Raw genomic sequence first — 16,578 nt, 5'->3', positions numbered from 1 at the left:
AAATGGTGCGTCTGATATCATACTTAAGTATTCCGACCTTTTTTTCCATTTTCGGACACGTCGATTTTGGGCCATTTTTTAAAGTTTGAGTGATTAAAATCGGTCGAATTAGACCTTTTTTCGAGCCTTCAAAAAACGACATTTTACGCATTTACGTAACAATCTTTTGTGCTCACATGGTGCGTCTGATATCATACTTAAGTATTCCGACCTTTTTTTCCATTTTCGGACACGTCGATTTTGGGCCATTTTTTAAAGTTTGAGAAAAAAAAATGGGTCGAAATAGACCTTTTTTCGAGACTTCGAAAAACGACATTTTACGCATTTTCGTAACAATCTTTTGCGCTCACATGGTGCGTCTGATATCATACTTAAGTATTCCGACCTTTTTTTCCATTTTCGGACACGTCGATTTTGGACCATTTTTTAAAGTTTGATAAAAAAAAATGGGTCGAAATAGACCTTTTTTCGAGACTTCGAAAAACGACATTTTACGCATTTTCGTAACAATCTTTTGCGCTCACATGGTGCGTCTGATATCATACTTAAGTATTCCGACCTTTTTTTCCATTTTCGGACACGTCGATTTTGGACCATTTTTTAAAGTTTGATAAAAAAAAATGGGTCGAAATAGACCTTTTTTCGAGACTTCGAAAAACGACATTTTACGCATTTTCGTAACAATCTTTTGCGCTCACATGGTGCGTCTGATATCATACTTAAGTATTCCGACCTTTTTTTCCATTTTCGGACACGTCGATTTTGGACCATTTTTTAAAGTTTGATAAAAAAAAATGGGTCGAAATAGACCTTTTTTCGAGACTTCGAAAAACGACATTTTACGCATTTTCGTAACAATCTTTTGCGCTCACATGGTGCGTCTGATATCATACTTAAGTATTCCGACCTTTTTTTCCATTTTCGGACACGTCGATTTTGGGCCATTTTTTCATGTTTGAGAAAAAAAAATAGATCAAAATAGACCTTTTTTCGAGCCTTCAAAAAACGACATTTTACGCATTTTCGTAACAATCTTTTTGCGCTCACATGGTGCGTCTGATATCATACTTAAGTATTCCGACCTTTTTTTCCATTTTCGGACACGTTTTTCGATCCTTGACATACCATGACATAAATTACTATGCTATACAGCATGACAAATATCATACTATAGCATGACATAAAATTCCATGAAATACAGCAAGACATAAATATCATACTATACCATGACATAAAATACCATGCTATACAGCATGACATAAATATCACACTATAGCATGACATAAAATACCATTCTATACAGCATGACAAATATCATACTATAGCATGACATAAAACACCATGAAATACAGCATGACATAAATATCACACTATAGCATGACATAAAATACCATGCTATACAGCATGACAAATATCACACTATAGCATGACATAAAATACCATGCTATACAGCATGACAAATATCACACTATAGCATGACATAAAATACCATGCTATACAGCATGACAAATATCATACTATAGCATGACATAAAATTTCATGAAATACAGCATGACAAATATCATACTATACCATGACATAAAATACCATGCTATACAGCATGACATAAATATCACACTATAGCATGACATAAAACACCATGAAATACAGCATGACATAAATATCACACTATAGCATGACATAAAATACCATTCTATACAGCATGACAAATATCATACTATAGCATGACATAAAACACCATGAAATACAGCATGACATAAATATCACACTATAGCATGACATAAAATACCATGCTATACAGCATGACAAATATCACACTATAGCATGACATAAAATACCATGCTATACAGCATGACAAATATCACACTATAGCATGACATAAAATACCATTCTATACAGCATGACAAATATCATACTATAGCATGACATAAAATTTCATGAAATACAGCATGACAAATATCATACTATACCATGACATAAAATACCATGCTATACAGCATGACATAAATATCACACTATAGCATGACATAAAATACCATTCTATACAGCATGACAAATATACTATAGCATGACATAAAACACCATGAAATACAGCATGACATAAATATCACACTATAGCATGACATAAAATACCATGCTATACAGCATGACAAATATCACACTATAGCATGACATAAAATACCATGCTATACAGCATGACAAATATCACACTATAGCATGACATAAAATACCATTCTATACAGCATGACATAAATATCACACTATAGCATGACATAAAATACCATTCTATACAGCATGACAAATATCATACTATAGCATGACATAAAATTTCATGAAATACAGCATGACAAATATACTATACCATGACATAAAATACCATGCTATACAGCATGACATAAATATCACACTATAGCATGACATAAAACACCATGAAATACAGCATGACAAATATCATACTATAGCATGACATAAAACACCATGAAATACAGCATGACAAATATCATTCTATACCATGACATAAAACACCATGAAATACAGCATGACAAATATCATACTATAGCATGACATAAAACACCATGAAATACAGCATGACAAATATCATACTATAGCATGACATAAAACACCATGAAATACAGCATGACAAATATCATTCTATACCATGACATAAAACACCATTCTATACAGCATGACAAATATCATACTATAGCATGACATAAAATTTCATGAAATACAGCATGACAAATATACTATACCATGACATAAAATACCATGCTATACAGCATGACATAAATATCACACTATAGCATGACATAAAACACCATGAAATACAGCATGACAAATATCATACTATAGCATGACATAAAACACCATGAAATACAGCATGACAAATATCATTCTATACCATGACATAAAACACCATGAAATACAGCATGACAAATATCATACTATAGCATGACATAAAACACCATGAAATACAGCATGACAAATATCATACTATAGCATGACATAAAACACCATGAAATACAGCATGACAAATATCATACTATAGCATGACATAAAACACCATGCTATACAGCATGACAAATATCATACTCTCTTTGCGCTTGATGGATCTACTGACTCCTTTAAGAAACATCTTAAGACGTTTCTATTTGTTCAGGCTTTTCCTTGAATTTCTCGAACTCCTGTGTTGTTCTCGGTGTTGTCTTGATCTTTGAAGTATGTACTGTTTTGAGTATTGTTTTGATTGTTTAAGCGCTTTGTGACCCTGGTCTCGAAAAGCGCTATATAAATAAATATTACTTACTTACTTACTTACTATAGCATGACATAAATATATATTGGTCGCAGTGTGTAATACACCAGTTGACCGGTAGATGGCAGTGACACTAACCAGGTCCTAACAGGAAGGGTGAGTCACATGAGGTGAGAGAGGAGGAGTGTGTGAGTTGAAAAAAAAAGGGTGTGTGTGACAACAAAACTGAGAGAGTCTCTCAAACTCCTCTCGTCAGTCCGGTTGCAAAACCTTGAGGTGCTTCTTCCTTCACTCTAAACAAGAGTAGAACGTCTTGAGTTGCATATTTACCTCGTTTTTTTTAAGAATCCACTTGTATTTGTTCGTCTTCAGGTTCAGGATCAGTGATGGAGTCCAACAGCAGCAGCAACGTGTCTGAGCAGCTGAGAGAAAGTTGGTCCACACTTTCCAATGACCCGCGGGTGACCTCACGTTTTTGTTTTGTTTGTTTCTGACTCAATGAATGTATCTTCTTATTGAATCTACGTACAAAACCAGGTGTCGCAGCTGCTCAACACCCGGGTGGGTCAGTACCTGACCCGTCACCCGCCGCTCGCCCTGGCGCTGCTCCTCTTCAGCCTCCTGTCCTCGCTTCCGGTCGGACTCTTCCTGGTGTTCGCGTGCGTCTCCATCCTCATCTCTTTCGTCGGGTTCGTTTTCTTCCAGGGTGAGTCAGAAAAAAACACCTTCATCAGATGTAGTTTATTTTAATTTTAAGTTATTCATATAAAACCCTTGAAGAATCCGAAAATTGTTATCATTGTGTTGAATAATATTTATGTAGTAAAGTGGTCAAGTATTCAATTATTCCAGTCAAGTAGTCAAGTGTTCAAGTATTCAAGTATTCAAGAAAACTACTAATCAAGTGTTCAAGTATAGTCAAGTATAATCAAGTATTATAGTGTTCAAGTATTCAAGTAATTGAGTGTTCGAGGATTCCAGTATTCAAGTAGTGAAGTGTTCGAGTATTCAAATACTCAAGTTTATGAGTAAAGTAGTCAACTATACTAGTATTCTAATGTTACAAACACGCTTACTTACTTACGAAGTGCGAGATTAAGTGTACAAGTGTGCGGGTAAGTGCGCGAGTAAGTTGGTAAGTATGTATGTCGAAAGTTTGTCAGTTAATAGGTAAGTAACTAGTCAAGTATGAAAGTGTTCAAGTATTCAGGTAAACTTATATTCAAGTATTCAAGAGAACTAGTATTAAAGTATTCAAATATTCAAGAAAACTAGTATTCAAGTGTTCAATATAGTCAATTATAGTCAAGTATTCAAGTGTTCAAGTAGTCAAATGGTCAAGTTAACAAGTAAGTAAGTAAGTAAGTAAGTAATATTTATTTATATAGCGCTTTTCGAGACCAGGGTCACAAAGCGCTTAGACAATCAAAACAATACTCAAAAAAGTACATACTTTAAAGATAATACTGTGGTCAAGTGTTCAAGTATTCAAGAAAACTAGTAGTCAAGTAGTCAAGTATACGAGTATTTAAGTATTAAACTATTTAATTGTTCAAGTGTATCAAGTAATCCAGTATTCAAGTAGTCAAGTGTTCGAGTATTAAAATACTCAAGTATATATACTGTATACATGTATACATATTAATAATAATATACTATATAGCATGACATAAATCAAATGATAAAAAAAATGACAAAAAAAATCATGCTATATCATGTCGTTTTCTTCCAAGGTGAGGGGAAAAAAACCCTTCATCAGATGTAGTTTATTTAAAAAATGTAAATGTATATCTTCAGTGTTCTTGTTGCTGGGGGTCGGGGTGACCCTCCTCTCCGTGCTCTCCGGGCTCGCGCTCTTCTCTGTGATGACGTCACTCATGGTCACCGCGTCCTACTTCACCATCTCCAACATCATCACCTACTTGAAGCCTCATCTGGCTGCTGTGAGTACGTTTCTAAAAATCAAATATTGAACCATATTTTATGTGCACCATCACAGAATGGATGCAAAAGACTCGCTGACAAAAGAATGAAACGTTTCTTTTAGTTTTTGAATGTCTGTGACTCTATAGAAACTTGTTTCTGCAGATCCATCATCCCTTCTTCTCTCTTGTTTCCTCTATAGAATCATGAAGTGAAAGTCCAGGAGGAGGAGAACGTCACCAAAGAGTGATCATGTCTGGCCTTAAACTCGTCCCGTATTGAATGTCACTCGAGTGTATTTGTACAATACTTTATATTTATGCTTAATATTTATACCGCATATCGTTACTTACTGCCATAGACATGATCTATGAAAGCACATACCTCTGCCAAGGGGATAACGTGACATCATTTTTATTATACATGATCTAGTATAAAATATAAATATTTATTGATCCAAACTGATACTTGCTAAAACTATGTGACACTTGTTTAGTAATGCAGTTGGAAGTTGTGTTTGTGGAAGATGTGCACGTTGGAGTGTGATATGTGTGCGTTTTTTTGTCATTTTTCGCTAAGGAAAATGTTTTTAAACGCAGTCCGACGTTTAAAAACACACTGTTGTTTTGTTAGTCGAAGGAAAAGGGGAGTTAAAAGAAAGGGTTTCTTACATTTTTCAGCTATTATGCAAATAAATGAACAGAAAAGCTCCTTCGAGTTTTGCACTTTTAAGCTGATAAACGATTTTTTTTACAGGAACTTTTAACAGACACTGGCAGTCGAACACAGAGTAATCGATGATGTGAATGTATAATTATAACTTGTTTGTTCGGAATCAATAAAATATATATATTATAATGTGTTTCTGAATTGTTTATTTAAAAAAAAAAAAAACGATCACAAAAGGAGTGAATTTTTCTCATAAAATCTTTAATGCAGGTGATTTCATGCAAAAATAATGGCGTAGAAATTTGAAGTAAATCTTGAGGAATGGCGAATTTGCAAACAAAGTAGAAAGAGGCATGAGTTAAAAGAAAGAAAAAAACTTAAGTCACTTGAAGTGTATATACAGTCAAATCTGGAGTTTTACACTAATGCTTAAGACGTTCAGATCTACCCAGAAGAAGAAAAGATGATTAATGATAAAAAAGAAACATTTGGTAAAGAAACTATTGCTTACTCAACTGAGCTAAATGAAAGTAGATGAACTAGTGTTTGGCCACCGGAGAACAGTTTTAAGTGATGGAACTATGAACACAGCACAGTTACACAAACGACAAAATTAAAAAAAAAAAAAAAAGGAAAATACTGTGAAAAATGGATGTCATCCTGTTCAGGCACTCGGTTTCTCTTTTTATACATTTGTGCATTTCTTTACCGGGTCAGACAACTTTTCATCCCGTAAAACTAACTGTGATGAAAGTATAAAAAAAAAAAAGAGAAACTCCTCAAAAAAAAAAAAAAAGCATTTTCTCCTATTTAAACAGTGATGGAACAAAGTTTAAGGCAAGATGCTGGACGTCCAGCGTTGGTTCTGGGATGATCTTCTCTCTGGTGTTTGTTGGCTTTGACCAGGTCCATCAACAACTAGTGTTTGTCCCTCTTTGGTCGGCTCCTCTGGCTCAGGAGAACTCTTCTTCTGCGAAAAGGTCTTGAGATTCCGCGGTGTTTCCCCCCCCCCTCCACACACACACACACACACACCCTGAGTCTGCAGGAGTCGCCGACTCCTCTCCGAAGGTTTATGCCGGGAGGCTGAGCTTCTTGCCTTTCAACACTGGAACGATACATAAAAAACATGCTCAATTACTCAAAATCATGATGAATACGACACTTTAAACTCCTCAGAGAGGAATCCAGACGTCATTTCTACATTGCGGTGTCGAGGTTTTCCAGTTTACGTCGAGCATAGGCTTCCTTTATCCGTTTCCCTGGAATCATATCCTGGGGATTCTTCTCATGACAGAATCAAATCTGTGTCGGCGAGAGATAAGAACCGGGCCGAGAGTCGAACTCTCGTTTAGTCGCGGCCGACCTTCACCGACGAGAGCAAAGACTGCTTTGTTTCTTCAATCGCGTGTCGCGGCGTCGGTGGTTGATGTGACTTTCTCCGAAGTTTGACTCTTTCTAGACACTCTAAAAAACGTTTTGCACTCGTATAACATTCTTTACAGTAGCCCTGCTGGAATAAAAAAAAGAACTATTGCGTCAAATATATATTCATATTTTAAAAATGTGTTTAAAAACATTCAGTGTTGATTAAATTAGGAAAAAAAATGTTTTATCTCTAGTCGAGAGCAGAGTGACTGAGTCCTTCCACACCAGCTGAAACATTTGGAAAATGTACTTTTCAACTGCCGGAAAAAAACTTCCATTAATATTTTTTAAATGTCATTTTTACAGGTCATAACCTTTGACCATTTATTCATGCGTCGCCTCAGGATTTCAGATTAAAACCATTTGAATTTGTTGCAATACAGTTCGGTACAAAATATTATATTCAAACAATAAATACGGTAATAAAATGGAATAAATAATGTAAATAATAAAACGAGAAAATGATTTAAAGTAAATGAATAAAAATGAGATAAAAACTGTTGAAAATATTAATATAGAAATCGTTAAATAAAGCAACATTTACATGTTGTATCTACAGTTATTTTATTATATATATAAATATAATATAATCAATGTGAAATTAAATAATATACCACAACTTGATCTTATTTTTATAATATCCTTTGATAAATATTCCTCATTAACCCTTATGTTATCTCTGGGTCAAGGTGACCCAAAGGCCCAAAAACAAATGTGTTTGTGGTATCCCTTGTGTTGTCTCTGGGTCAAGGTAACGACCTCCACCTCTACATATGCATTTCTGGAAGCCAGGGACGGTGGGTTCACCTTGACCCAGAGACAACACAAGGGATACCACAAACAAATTTGTTTTTGGGGACTTTGGGTCACTTTGACCCGGAGACAACAAAAGCCATTGCATCCGATTTTAACAAATTAAATACATTTCAAAAATGATGAATCAACCACAAAGCGACAGAAGTGAACATCAGCTCTGCACGCGAGTCATCGAACGCACCTTTGGTGACGTAAAGGTAGAAGAAGTCGCAGTAGAGCACGGTCTGGACGATCCCGGCCACGATGGCGATCATGTCGAAGAAGCCCTCGAAGTAGAAGCGCCAGATCCAGTTGAAGAGATAGAGGGCGCGGTAGAGGCCGAGGCAGAACAGGTAGTGGGTGGTGATGGTCTCCGCCTCGCCGGTCTTGCTGATCATGAAGAGCTGTGGCAGGATGGCCACCGACTCCAGGTAGATGGAGAACGTCCACAGGATCTGATGGGAGAAGAGACGTTCTGTTATTGATCTGAAAAAATGGAGAGAATAGATGGACCGGACCGGCCGCTGACGAAGTACCTCGAGGATGGAAAAGTCGTGGTTGATGAGAACGGAGAGGCCGCCCACGGGAACGATGAGGAACTCCACCCTGAAGCTGTCGTGGTTGCCGTCATACGTGGCCCTGAACTTGGCGTAGATCAGGTAGACGGTGGCGTACGCGCATCCGATGTAGATCAACTGCAACAAAAATCGCGTGAGTTACTCATCGAGACGCCGGTCGGAAATCCAGCCGGAACAATCTTACCTTCATGGACGTGTTGTAGAGGGAGATGAAGGAGGTGAGCAGATCCAGGTAACGTGTGGTGAAGACCAGGGCGAAGAGGATTTGACTCTTCCCCGAGATGCCTGCAACACATCATCAGCTGCTTATACAACAAGTGGCTTGTGAAAGAAGAGCTTTCGTGTCATGACAGTGACACCATGTGGAGAAAATACACTCAAACACTCTATTCCAAAGAAACACATTTCATAGATTTAACAATGAGTTTCCTTTACTTCTGCAACTTCTGATGTATTTTTAGGGAAATAAACACATCGTTAGGGGCGATTTAGGTTAGAAAATATCAATAAAGCAATATATGTCGGGATATTTCTTTCCATGATACTGCATCATTTTTCCAATAGCACCGTTTGGATTTTTTTTTGGGTTCATTTATTTTCCAAATTATTCTTATTATTTCGGCTTCAGATCCTTTTCTCTTCTATAGTCAATCGTGAAATAAAGTGTAAAATATAACGATTCATTTTTTTATTCACAATTAACATGCAAATATTGAGTATATATCGAGTTTTTCCAATCTTAGGTCGCAATTAAACCTCCGGCCGCTAGATGGCAACAGTCTTTCCTGAAATCCAGCAAGCTCAACGCGATAACTGAGGACGAGAGGATACAGTCGACTCCAGCAGATTTAAAGCTGATGTTTGGACATATTTTGAGTTTATAAAAAAAAAAAACAGTAACGACTACGTCAAGAGTCATCTGGTCTGTTAGTACGAGTACTTGTCAATACTACAAATATATACTTGTTACTACAGTCGCGCTGTATCAGATCGTATCATCCTTTTTTAGTGATACGCGTTACCAGATTCTTGTCAATACAAACCTGATTTTAAGTTAATTATTTCACTTATTTGTCACCGAGATTATTACCATAAAGCTCTATTACTTAAATATTGTATTATAATATATATTATATATCCTTTGGACTTCCTCACTTGTTTGAAGTCGAAATGTCAAACATCGAGTCACAGTAAAATATTCACCCATTTCCTGATATAACAAAGGTTAAGGAAGGTGAGATATTCAGAGAACCTGGTCCTGCAGATCCTACAGCAACAGGAGCAGCTTGTTTGCCTCCACATCATTTGTTGACTTGTCATCAACACTTGACGTGTCTCTTTGTGAGATTTCAATCTTATTATTTTGTCCTAAGTTCAAAAGATTTCTGGTGACGATATTAAAAATGTAATTTAAAAAAACATTGTAATTACATAAACAAAGTTCTTAAAGCAAGTTAAATGAGAACGTTTTTAATATAATTTTTTATTTAACGACCAACTCGACAATTAAACAACATTTTTTGTTTTATTGTATGAATAAAATAAAAAACTCATTAATTGCATAGGTCGAGGGACAATTTTACCCAATTTTTAAAAATGTTTTTAAACATAAAATGAAGTACAACATTCCTCTTAGTGCATTCAACCATAAAGAGAATTCTTATTTTAATTCAGACTCCACTTTTTTTTTAGTTCTTTTATTGCCATTGGTATCGATCTATTCAGTTATTTATTTTTTCTTTATTTATATTTTTGCATTTTTATACACCAGCTGTACTTTCAAAAACAAATAAATGTTAACAAATATTTTACGATTTTAAACATCTTGTTAACCATGTGTTTTGAAGATTTAATTTTATGTATTAATTTGATTTTATTATTGATTAAAGTTTTTCCTATAACTATTAGGAAAGGGACGTGTTACTCTAATTGTATAATCCATGACAAAGTATATTTATTTGAAATAAAAAGCATGTCTAAGCCAAAAAATATATATATACCTTCTCTGGAGGCTGACTTGTGTGTAGCCTCGAGACAACAACAACAACTATTAGCATGATATTTAAACACAGATCTGCACAGCAATGTGCAAAACAACAACAACACTTTGCTGTACTTGAAAAAGATACGATATAAACTAACAATTGTGTATCATCGACGCAGTTTTAGGCACGTAAAACACAAACGAAGTATGTTAGCATGCTAGCTACTTCCGTAGCAACTTCTGGAACGCCACGTCAGAAGCCAGACCACAAGAATCGAGCCCCGAACCTGCGACTAGCAGGAGCGCAGACGTGTACTACACTCATGGAACAATACTTCTGTACATGTATTATCTCATTATTTATCGCAAAAAACGCAAAGGCGTTAAAGTATAACATAAAGTAACGCCTAAGTCGACTTGCTAATGCACTGGAGCTCTTGCTAGCACATCATTGGATGTTTTTAAATAAGAAGTTGACGTTTTGAGGAGTTTTTAATGTGAGGTTAAAACAAGTTTTTGTTTATTTGTTATTGTTTTTGTTGCCTACGTTAGATCGTATTTCTGTTAAAACGAATGAATGAGAAGCGTTAGCTTCAAGCTAGCCGCTGCATCAACGTCAACAACATTCCGAGAACGACCGAGCGTCTCCCGAAGCGACACCAAAAGCACAGGTGTGTTCGGAAGAATCGTCGCACAGGTGAAGGTTTACCTGCACACGACCTGCTCTTCCATATCTTCAGCAGCAGGATGATGATCGCGGCCAGATGAGACAGATCCCCGGTCAGTCTGAACACGTTCATGGCGGCTGGAGGGTTTGTTTTCTTTTTTTTTTTGTTTAAATGAACAAAAAAAAAACTCTGCGGAGACACAAGATCCTCCTCGAGGTTCTTTATTCACCGTCTGAGGAAGACGAGCCGCTGGAGTTTGTGGCAAAAAGAACCGGCCGGAGGAGGAAAAATCCACGGGGATTGAAAATATGGCGAGGAGACAGGTCGACGTGGAAGGGGGCGTGGCCGAGTCCAGTGTCGCGCTGTGATTGGACGGGGAGTCGCGGTCGGCGGTGGCCACGCCCCCCCACACGGCGAGAGTGGGGTGAAGACGTGACACTGGGTGGAACCTAAGATTCTCTCAAGGTTTTATTTTTAATCTCTATTCACCTAAATTATTTATCCCATATCTCCCAGAAACAATTCAACAACCGCCGTCGATCATCGGTCATCATCACCTATCAAAATAATTTAAAAAGCACCTTTGTTTTTTATTAAATCGCACGTTTAAAATCCCTAAATACTTTGTAACATTGATTTATTTAAAGATATATTTTAATTATTATCATATTGTCTATGAAAATGCTTAATAAGGATTGAAACGCAATAGAAATCAGAAATTCAACGAGATTCAAAATACCATTGTATTTACAGTGTATTTTGTGCAAGAAATGTTATATAATTTTGTTTAAAAACATAAATATTTGGGTGAAATGATCCCTATACCTATGAAATCGATGTGCGGTCTTAAATCTCATATTAAATTATCTTAATAAGTCTTGAATTTACACAACAAAATTCAATGAGAATTATATAAAATAAAAATAAAATAAAATCCATTGTATTTAGTTTATTTTGTGCAGGAAATTTTACATAATTTTGCTTAAAAACAAACATATTTGGGTAAAATGATCCATAAACCTATGGATTTCATGTGTGGATTTTTGTCCAGTTTGTCTTACGTCTAATTTAAAATGGTATTAAAACGTCTTCAAAGTCTTGAATAAAATTCAATGAGAATTGTCTAAAATAAAAAAACTGAATTAAATTGTATTTATAGTGTATTTTGTGCAGGAAATTTTATATAATTTTGTTTAAAAACCTAAATATTTGGGTGAAATGATCCCTATACCTATGAAATCGATGTGCGGTCTTAAATCTCATATTAAATTATCTCAATAAGTCTTGAACTTACACAACAAAATTCAATGAGAATTATCTAAAATAAAAATAAAATAAAATCCATTGTATTTAGTTTATTTTGTGCAGGAAATTTTACATAATTTTGCTTAAAAACAAACATATTTGGGTAAAATGATCCATAAACCTATGGATTTCATGTGTGGATTTTTGTCCAGTTTGTCTTACGTCTAATTTAAAATGGTATTAAAACGTCTTCAAAGTCTTGAATAAAATTCAATGAGAATTGTCTAAAATAAAAAAACTGAATTACATTGTATTTATAGTGTATTTTGTGCAGGAAATTTTATATAATTTTGTTTAAAAACATAAATATTTGGGTGAAATGATCCCTATACCTATGAAATCGATGTGCGGTCTTAAATCTCATATTAAATTATCTTAATAAGTCTTGAACTTACACAACAAAATTCAATGAGAATTATCTAAAATAAAAATAAAATAAAATCCATTGTATTTAGTTTATTTTGTGCAGGAAATTTTACATAATTTTGCTTAAAAACAAACATATTTGGGTAAAATGATCCATAAACCTATGGATTTCATGTGTGGATTTTTGTCCAGTTTGTCTTACGTCTAATTTAAAATGGTATTAAAACGTCTTCAAAGTCTTGAATAAAATTCAATGAGAATTGTCTAAAATAAAAAAACTGAATTACATTGTATTTATAGTGTATTTTGTGCAGGAAATTTTATATAATTTTGTTTAAAAACATAAATATTTGGGTGAAATGATCCCTATACCTATGAAATCGATGTGCGGTCTTAAATCTCATATTAAATTATCTTAATAAGTCTTGAACTTACACAACAAAATTCAATGAGAATTATCTAAAATAAAAATAAAATAAAATCCATTGTATTTAGTTTATTTTGTGCAGGAAATTTTACATAATTTTGCTTAAAAACAAACATATTTGGGTAAAATGATCCATAAACCTATGGATTTCATGTGGGGTTTTTGTCCAGTTTGTCTTACGTCTAATTTAAAATGGTATTAAAACGTCTTCAAAGTCTTGAATAAAATTCAATGAGAATTGTCTAAAATATAAAAACTGAATTAAATTGTATTTATAGTGTATTTTGTGCAGGAAATTTTATATAATTTTGTTTAAAAACATAAATATTTGGGTGAAATGATCCCTATACCTATGAAATCGATGTGCGGTCTTAAATCTCATTTTAAATGGTATTAAAACATGTTACTAAGTCTTGAACGTACGCAACAGAATTCAATGAGAATTATCTAAAATTAAAAACATTAAAAATCCATTGTATTTACAGTTTTTTTTTGTGCGTGAAATTGTATATACTTTTGCTTAAAAGTCTTGAATAAAATTCAATGAGAATTGTCTAAAATAAAAGAACTGAATTAAATTGTATTTATAGTGTATTTTGTGCTTAAAAACAAACATATTTGGGTAAAATGATCCATAAACCTATGGATTTCATGTGCGGTTTTTGTCCAGTTTGTCTTGCGTCTAATTCAAAATGGTATTAAAACGTCTTCAAAGTCTTGAATAAAATTCAATGAGAATTGTCTAAAATAAAAAAACTGAATTAAATTGTATTTATAGTGTATTTTGTGCAGGAAATCTTATATAATTTTGTTTAAAAACATAAATATTTGGGTAAAATGATCCCTATGGTTAATGTCCAGTTGGTCTTGCATTTAATTTATAAAGGATATTAAAATGTCTTAATAATTCTTGAACAAAATTCAATGATTAAATTGTATTTACATTGTATTTTGTGATGGATATTGTATTTAATCTTAAATTAAAAAATATTTTGGTAAAATTATACCTAAATCCATATAGTTGATATGCGATTGATGTCAAGTTGGTCTTAAATTTAATTTAAAAACGGAATTAAAAAGTCTTGAATTTAACTTAAACTGTAAAAACCTGTGAAAATGTAATCTACTTACCTTCTTAGACGCATTAGATCCAGTCGGGTTGAAATAAGGTGATATAGGGGTATGGGATGTCTGGCATGTTCCAGGGGAGTTTATTAAACACTTCAAATGTTTAAGTTTGTGTAACAATGACGAGAAACCATAAGTAGAATAAAGTCTCGCCGCGTCAGTAGTCATTTATTTAAAATATAAACATTAAAAATTTAACGTGAGATTCCATCGCTGTTCAGTATGGACCGAACTGCTCCTGGGATGCTTTGCCGCCCAGTCAACCAATCGCAACTATGGATCCCTGAAGTATTAACAACTCAACACGATCTCTCATTTTTATTTTTTGCTGTTATCATTATTATTTATACTCTCTATACCTCAATGTTTCTTGTTGGACTAGAAGACCAACATTGTATTTCATTAAAAATCTGAATATTTATTAAAAGTTATTAAAGATCATAATGTTGTTGAGGAGATATCACTTTTTTTTGCTGATCATTTTGTTGCGAAACTCTCTGGATAAATCAATGTATTCTGTATAAAAACGACTTTTTTGTCTCGAAAAAGCCTGATTAAGTGTTTTTTTGTGAATTAACTGTGCTATGAGCTTCTTAAAACCCTCAAAAAACATCTATTAAGTGTGTTTTCTCAGCGTTTCTCTTTCGGTGTTGAGGAAATCGAGTAGTTTTTATTGAGGCAAACAGGAAAGGAGAGAATGAGGAAGTGCAGTTTGTCAACTTCTTGATCATCTTCACTCTTAAGTAGTCGAGCTGAAGGGAAATGGCCTCGTTGGTTTGGCTCTCTCTCTTACTAATACAACTCTCACCTACGACAGGTAAGATCTATTCCTCGACCAATCAGCTGGAAGTTCACTTTTTTTGTTTTTTGTTTGAATTTAGAAACCGCGAAAGACAGCTGTGTGGTTAAGAGGCCAACTGTGATTTGGAGGAAGCCTGGACAAAATGTCACGCTGCCGTGTAACTTCGGTTCGGACTGTCTCACGTCGGATCTTCGCTACCACTGGTTCGTGTTCAAGGAGGCGTCGCACTTTCCTGTGACTATCTTGCGGAGGTCCACCGTCGCCGGCTCGTCTCTGACCATCAAAGCCGTCGGCGCCAACGACAGCGGGATCTACCACTGCGCCGTGGTCAGGCACGCGGTCTCGAGTCCGAGGGCGCAGCAGGTGGACACGGGTACGACCCTGGTGGTGACAGGTGAGAGGAAACATTAAGAAAACACTGATGAATCTACTGAATAAAATGTTTAACTTCCAGCTAACGTGAGAAAGATAGTGTTCAGACACATGCTTCTGTGGGTGTCACTCGCCCTCATGGTGATCTACAGCCTGACGGTCGTGACCCTCGTCATCCTGAAGAAGGTGACCTTGAAAAAGAAGGACTTTTGAAACAATAAAGGATGAATTATGAGCTATATTTCCAACAGCGCGGCTGCAACTTTACCAAAGCGAAAGAGACCAACGCGGTGAGTTCCTTTCCTTCCTTCTTCTCTAAAGTCTAAAGGCCTCATTTAAATGGTTGTCGTCATTAGTACCAGAAAAACTCGGCGAGAAAAGCGACGTTTCGGGACGTGCTGCAGGAAATGTACGGCAGAAAGAAGGAGCGCGGCAATAGGAACCAGCGACAACCTGAGGTAACGATTGCACAAGGTTCCGGGTGGACTTTGAGTGACTTGTTATTTTTTCAGGTCCAGACTTCCCAGTTCAACGCGGTGGACGAGGACACCTACCAAAACCTTTGAGTGGAATAAAATGAATACCTTTTTTATAAAATAATATTTGTTGAAGTACCAGAGTCACACTGAATACATGAAATAGTGATGACCACGGGACATTCTTCTGCCAGAAAGAGGTAGTGGTCGAGGCGGACGCAGCTCACAGGAAACTCAAACCGTTTGAGAGAAAATAAAAACCGTTAAAAGTGTAATAAAGTGATCATAACTAGGTATTTAGGAAGATTTGTTTGTTAGTATTTTCTTTTGTCATTTAAATATAACTTTGGAATTTCCTTTTTTTTTTTCTCACCCCACGCCGTTTAAAATTTGGTGCTTTT

The 16,578-nt window shown here is 35.2% G+C and overlaps 3 protein-coding genes across 5 annotated transcripts; 2 read left to right on the top strand and 1 right to left on the bottom strand.

Moving 5' to 3' along the window:
* Positions 1-3,449: 3,449 nt before the first annotated feature.
* On the top strand, positions 3,450-6,037 carry LOC148065047 (lipid droplet assembly factor 1-like). Of its 2 annotated transcripts, XM_087808527.1 has the most exons (5): positions 3,450-3,532; positions 3,629-3,717; positions 3,794-3,962; positions 5,054-5,199; positions 5,382-6,037. In XM_087808527.1, exons 2-5 carry the CDS (start codon positions 3,643-3,645, stop codon positions 5,427-5,429), a joined length of 438 nt encoding a protein of 145 aa, XP_087664653.1. In that variant the 5' UTR covers positions 3,450-3,532; positions 3,629-3,642; the 3' UTR covers positions 5,430-6,037. The 2 variants fall into 2 exon arrangements, with proteins under 2 accessions (XP_087664653.1, XP_087664654.1); XM_087808528.1 differs by lacking the exon at positions 3,450-3,532 and having other exon boundaries at positions 3,557-3,717.
* Positions 6,038-6,092: 55 nt separating this feature from the next.
* LOC148065046 (ER lumen protein-retaining receptor 2) lies at positions 6,093-11,624 on the bottom strand. Its single transcript, XM_087808526.1, has 5 exons — positions 11,343-11,624; positions 8,834-8,934; positions 8,608-8,766; positions 8,274-8,526; positions 6,093-6,956 (listed from the first exon to the last, which is right to left on the bottom strand). The coding sequence occupies exons 1-5, from the start codon at positions 11,431-11,433 to the stop codon at positions 6,922-6,924; spliced, it is 639 nt and encodes a 212-aa protein (XP_087664652.1). The 5' UTR covers positions 11,434-11,624; the 3' UTR covers positions 6,093-6,921.
* A 3,600-nt stretch (positions 11,625-15,224) lies between these two features.
* LOC148065045 (uncharacterized) lies at positions 15,225-16,473 on the top strand. Of its 2 annotated transcripts, none has more exons than XM_087809929.1 (6): positions 15,225-15,344; positions 15,409-15,723; positions 15,784-15,887; positions 15,975-15,991; positions 16,058-16,159; positions 16,214-16,473. In XM_087809929.1, exons 1-6 carry the CDS (start codon positions 15,290-15,292, stop codon positions 16,299-16,301), a joined length of 681 nt encoding a protein of 226 aa, XP_087666055.1. In that variant the 5' UTR covers positions 15,225-15,289; the 3' UTR covers positions 16,302-16,473. The 2 variants fall into 2 exon arrangements, with proteins under 2 accessions (XP_087666055.1, XP_087666056.1); XM_087809930.1 differs by having other exon boundaries at positions 15,953-15,991.
* Positions 16,474-16,578: the final 105 nt, after the last annotated feature.

The sequence above is a fragment of the Callionymus lyra genome, chromosome 15, assembly GCF_982586985.1.
Source record: "Callionymus lyra chromosome 15, fCalLyr1.hap1.1, whole genome shotgun sequence".
Classification (NCBI taxonomy): domain Eukaryota; kingdom Metazoa; phylum Chordata; class Actinopteri; order Syngnathiformes; family Callionymidae; genus Callionymus; species Callionymus lyra.
Note: the sequence above shows the minus strand (reverse complement) of the source record. Positions and strands in the feature narration are given on the sequence as shown.

Excerpts from the sequence above, each read along its gene's own strand:
- LOC148065046 (XM_087808526.1), bottom strand. The coding sequence starts at position 11,433 with ATGAACGTGTTCAGACTGACCGGGGATCTGTCTCATCTGGCCGCGATC. Across the intron at positions 8,935-11,342 it reads GAAGAGCAGGTCGTGTGCAG|GCATCTCGGGGAAGAGTCAA; the intron begins GTAAACCTTCAC and ends GATGTGTTGCAG. Across the intron at positions 8,767-8,833 it reads TCTACAACACGTCCATGAAG|TTGATCTACATCGGATGCGC; the intron begins GTAAGATTGTTC and ends TTTTTGTTGCAG.
- LOC148065047 (XM_087808527.1), top strand. The coding sequence starts at position 3,643 with ATGGAGTCCAACAGCAGCAGCAACGTGTCTGAGCAGCTGAGAGAAAGT. Across the intron at positions 3,718-3,793 it reads CACTTTCCAATGACCCGCGG|GTGTCGCAGCTGCTCAACAC; the intron begins GTGACCTCACGT and ends GTACAAAACCAG. Across the intron at positions 3,963-5,053 it reads CGGGTTCGTTTTCTTCCAGG|TGTTCTTGTTGCTGGGGGTC; the intron begins GTGAGTCAGAAA and ends GTATATCTTCAG.
- LOC148065045 (XM_087809929.1), top strand. The coding sequence starts at position 15,290 with ATGGCCTCGTTGGTTTGGCTCTCTCTCTTACTAATACAACTCTCACCT. Across the intron at positions 15,724-15,783 it reads TACGACCCTGGTGGTGACAG|CTAACGTGAGAAAGATAGTG; the intron begins GTGAGAGGAAAC and ends TTTAACTTCCAG. Across the intron at positions 16,160-16,213 it reads GGAACCAGCGACAACCTGAG|GTCCAGACTTCCCAGTTCAA; the intron begins GTAACGATTGCA and ends TTATTTTTTCAG.